This window comes from Gadus macrocephalus, chromosome 3 (assembly GCF_031168955.1).
Source record: "Gadus macrocephalus chromosome 3, ASM3116895v1".
Lineage (NCBI taxonomy): Eukaryota > Metazoa > Chordata > Actinopteri > Gadiformes > Gadidae > Gadus > Gadus macrocephalus.
The window spans coordinates 7,098,152-7,101,051 of record NC_082384.1 but is presented as its reverse complement, the minus strand read 5'-3'; the positions used below and the strand labels follow the sequence as shown (position 1 = coordinate 7,101,051).

The window sequence follows — 2,900 nt, the reverse complement described above, 5'->3', positions numbered from 1 at the left end:
CAATGATATAATGCAGTATATATAACGAAACATAATCAAATATAATATAAGACAATGTAATGTATAGAACATTATACATAATATAATAATATGATAAAAAAGGTATTACATCAAATCAAAAGTAGTATGATACAATTTATATATAGGAAACCCTGTAAGCTTTGAGATTCCTGCTGATGGATGAGCTAGAGAGGAGGTGGGTGATGATGATGATGATGATGATGATGATGATGACGATGATGATGATGATGATGATGATGATGATGACGTCATACCTTTGCGGCGGCTCCGTGCTGGGACAGCGAGCTGACGAGCACGGCCCCCCGGGCGGGGTCCTGCTCCAGGGACACGCCCAGAGACACATGATCCTGCGGCAGCACAGGACAACACGACACCACAGGTTGAATGGAGATAGGATCTGTTATCTGCTGCGGCCCACAGCCTTGTTTACTACTGGACTCGGATTGGTCGATAACTTTCCAAGGGTGCGCTTTCATTTTCAATAACGGCACACCTCTGCCTTTTAACGGTCACAAATCAATGCGCTTACAAACCCAACATTAACAACAGTCGGTCAGATACAACTATCGACCAGATGTTTCCTTGACTACGGAAAAATCGATATGCTCAATCGACCGCAGAAGAACTTCAGCATAATATTTGCTGATTAAGCTGAAACAAATCCAATATTTGCATTATCAATGAAAGTAACTAATATCTAATCATTGTTGGTGGCTCTGGTAGTGGAATAAACCAGTCCAGGCTGTCCGGTTATTGTTATGGGTCATGAATGTACGATGGGGCTAGTGGTCACTTATCACACCAAGGTGTCTAAATTGGACAGAGCTGATCGTTTGATTGGGACTGGAGCTAGTTTGTCTGTCCACAGCTACTGGGTGTGGATATGAATGTCTGTCATGTTTATTAGAATCTAGTCCTCGAGTCCAGCGTTGAGAAGCATTCAACTCGAGGGTGCTTTCACACCTGAGTTGTTTGGTGCGTCTTATCGACCCCTGAGTGTTTTTAAGGTTGGTTTGGGGGGGGATGGGAACCCATTCAAACGCTGTACAAACGAAATAACCCTGGTCCGCTTGAAAACCAGGGTTTTCGGACCACTTTCGAGGGAACTCTGTTTCGGTTTGCTTCAGCTGGGAACATGATCCGACCCAATGATAGGAAGAAAACCAAAAAAACAAGGCATTTTGGGTTGAAGGAGAACCTTTTCCTGGATTCAAAAGAGTCGCGGTCGGACTGGGCGCAATCAGTTGGTGCAATCACACCCTCAACAACGCAGCCTTTCGTCTCGCACCAAGGAAACACACTGTTCTCAGTGGTTCTTAATACTACTACTACTGCTCTACATAACAGTAGCATTGCAGACGAATGGATAAGTACAAATCACCTTCATGGCATACACAGACCATTGGCAGAAACATATATGGCTATATGTGTGTGGATACACAAGTAGGTTTATGTGACCATATTAGGTGTATTACCTGAGGAAGTACGAGGTGAAGGATGTCCTTATATGGGTCCCCAGGTTCGGGGATGTAAGCCTGTGTGTGGCCGTCCCCTAGGTCTTCTGCTTTGGCGCCACAGTCCATCTGACTCAGTGCCGCTGTGTTTCTGCTCCGACACAACCACATCACATTATCATGCCAACCCGCACCGTGCATCCAAATAAATCATGGGACCATCATCATCAATCATATACAAATATAATAAAAATCCATAAAGAAACACGTTAAATAGTCCATCATAGCATCTGGGGACACCTCGTATGCCCTACAATATTAACAAATATCTATTTTATAGCCGCGGAATGCTCTAGGTGGACATAAGCATGTTGGATCATCATACATAGATGCATTTTATGCTGTTTATGCTGATGTTAATCTCACTCTGCCTGCGAAGGCCTGCAGGCATAGCCTTGTGGAGCGTGTCTCTGTGTGGGGAGGCCGTGTTGGGGTTTAGGGGGTGTACCTGATCAGGATGATGTGGACTTTAGCGGGGGCATTTTTGATGAGGGTGGAGGCGTTCTGGTGACTACGCCCGTACAGCACCTGACCGTTGATCTGTGGCACAACTCACACTGTTAGGATCGCTTTCTGACCCCCCCTCCACCCACACACACACGCACCCACACACATGTACATACATAAACACGTACACAAACACACACACACACACACTTACACACACTTACACACACACACACACACACACACACACACACACACACACGCACCCACACACATGTACATACATACACACACACACACACACACACACACACACACACACACACACACACACACACACACACACACACACACACACACACACACACACACACACACACACACACACGTACACACATACAAACGTACACACACACATGCACACACAGACATACACACACACACATATATAGACAAGTCATCGATTCATTCCAGCATTATTTAAATTCAATGTTCTCCCTTGAAGCTCCTACCCAGTGCACCTTTGCTCTCTCTCCTCATCACTTCTGCATATCCTCCCTCTAATTACAACCCCTGTTTTCTCCAGCCCAAGGTGAGAAGTGAAGTCATGGTTATTCTCAGAGCCCTTAATCACAGCTGCAGCCCCGTGGGGCCCCACGGGCCCACAGGCCGGGTAACAAAGAATCCCCCACACCTGAACCCTGGTCACAGGAAACTCCAAACACAACAGTATTTAACTCTGCATTTAGCACCTGCCAAGACCAGCTGTGAAGTTTAAGATTAACTAAGTATCGCCGTGGTGGATAACTGCTGCTTTTTAAAGAATCTGGCAACATAGTTGACATCATTAAGAGCGAATCAATGCATTTGAACACTCCACCGGGCCTGCTGCTACAACCGCCGTTATTTACACCTTCA

At 45.6% G+C, this 2,900-nt stretch overlaps 1 protein-coding gene across 2 annotated transcripts in view; it reads right to left on the bottom strand.

Annotated features, from left to right (window-relative positions):
• Window positions 1-254: 254 nt before the first annotated feature.
• si:dkey-92j12.5 (multiple PDZ domain protein) overlaps window positions 255-2,900 on the bottom strand; it is a 34,740-nt gene continuing 32,094 nt past the window's right edge. For both annotated transcript variants that reach the window (XM_060046914.1, XM_060046915.1), the window contains 3 exons: window positions 1,984-2,075; window positions 1,497-1,626; window positions 255-368 (listed from right to left, as the gene is read on the bottom strand). In XM_060046914.1, coding sequence (XP_059902897.1) covers window positions 270-368; window positions 1,497-1,626; window positions 1,984-2,075 — 321 coding nt within the window. In that variant the 3' untranslated portion in view covers window positions 255-269. The remainder of the gene's footprint in view (window positions 369-1,496; window positions 1,627-1,983; window positions 2,076-2,900) is intronic.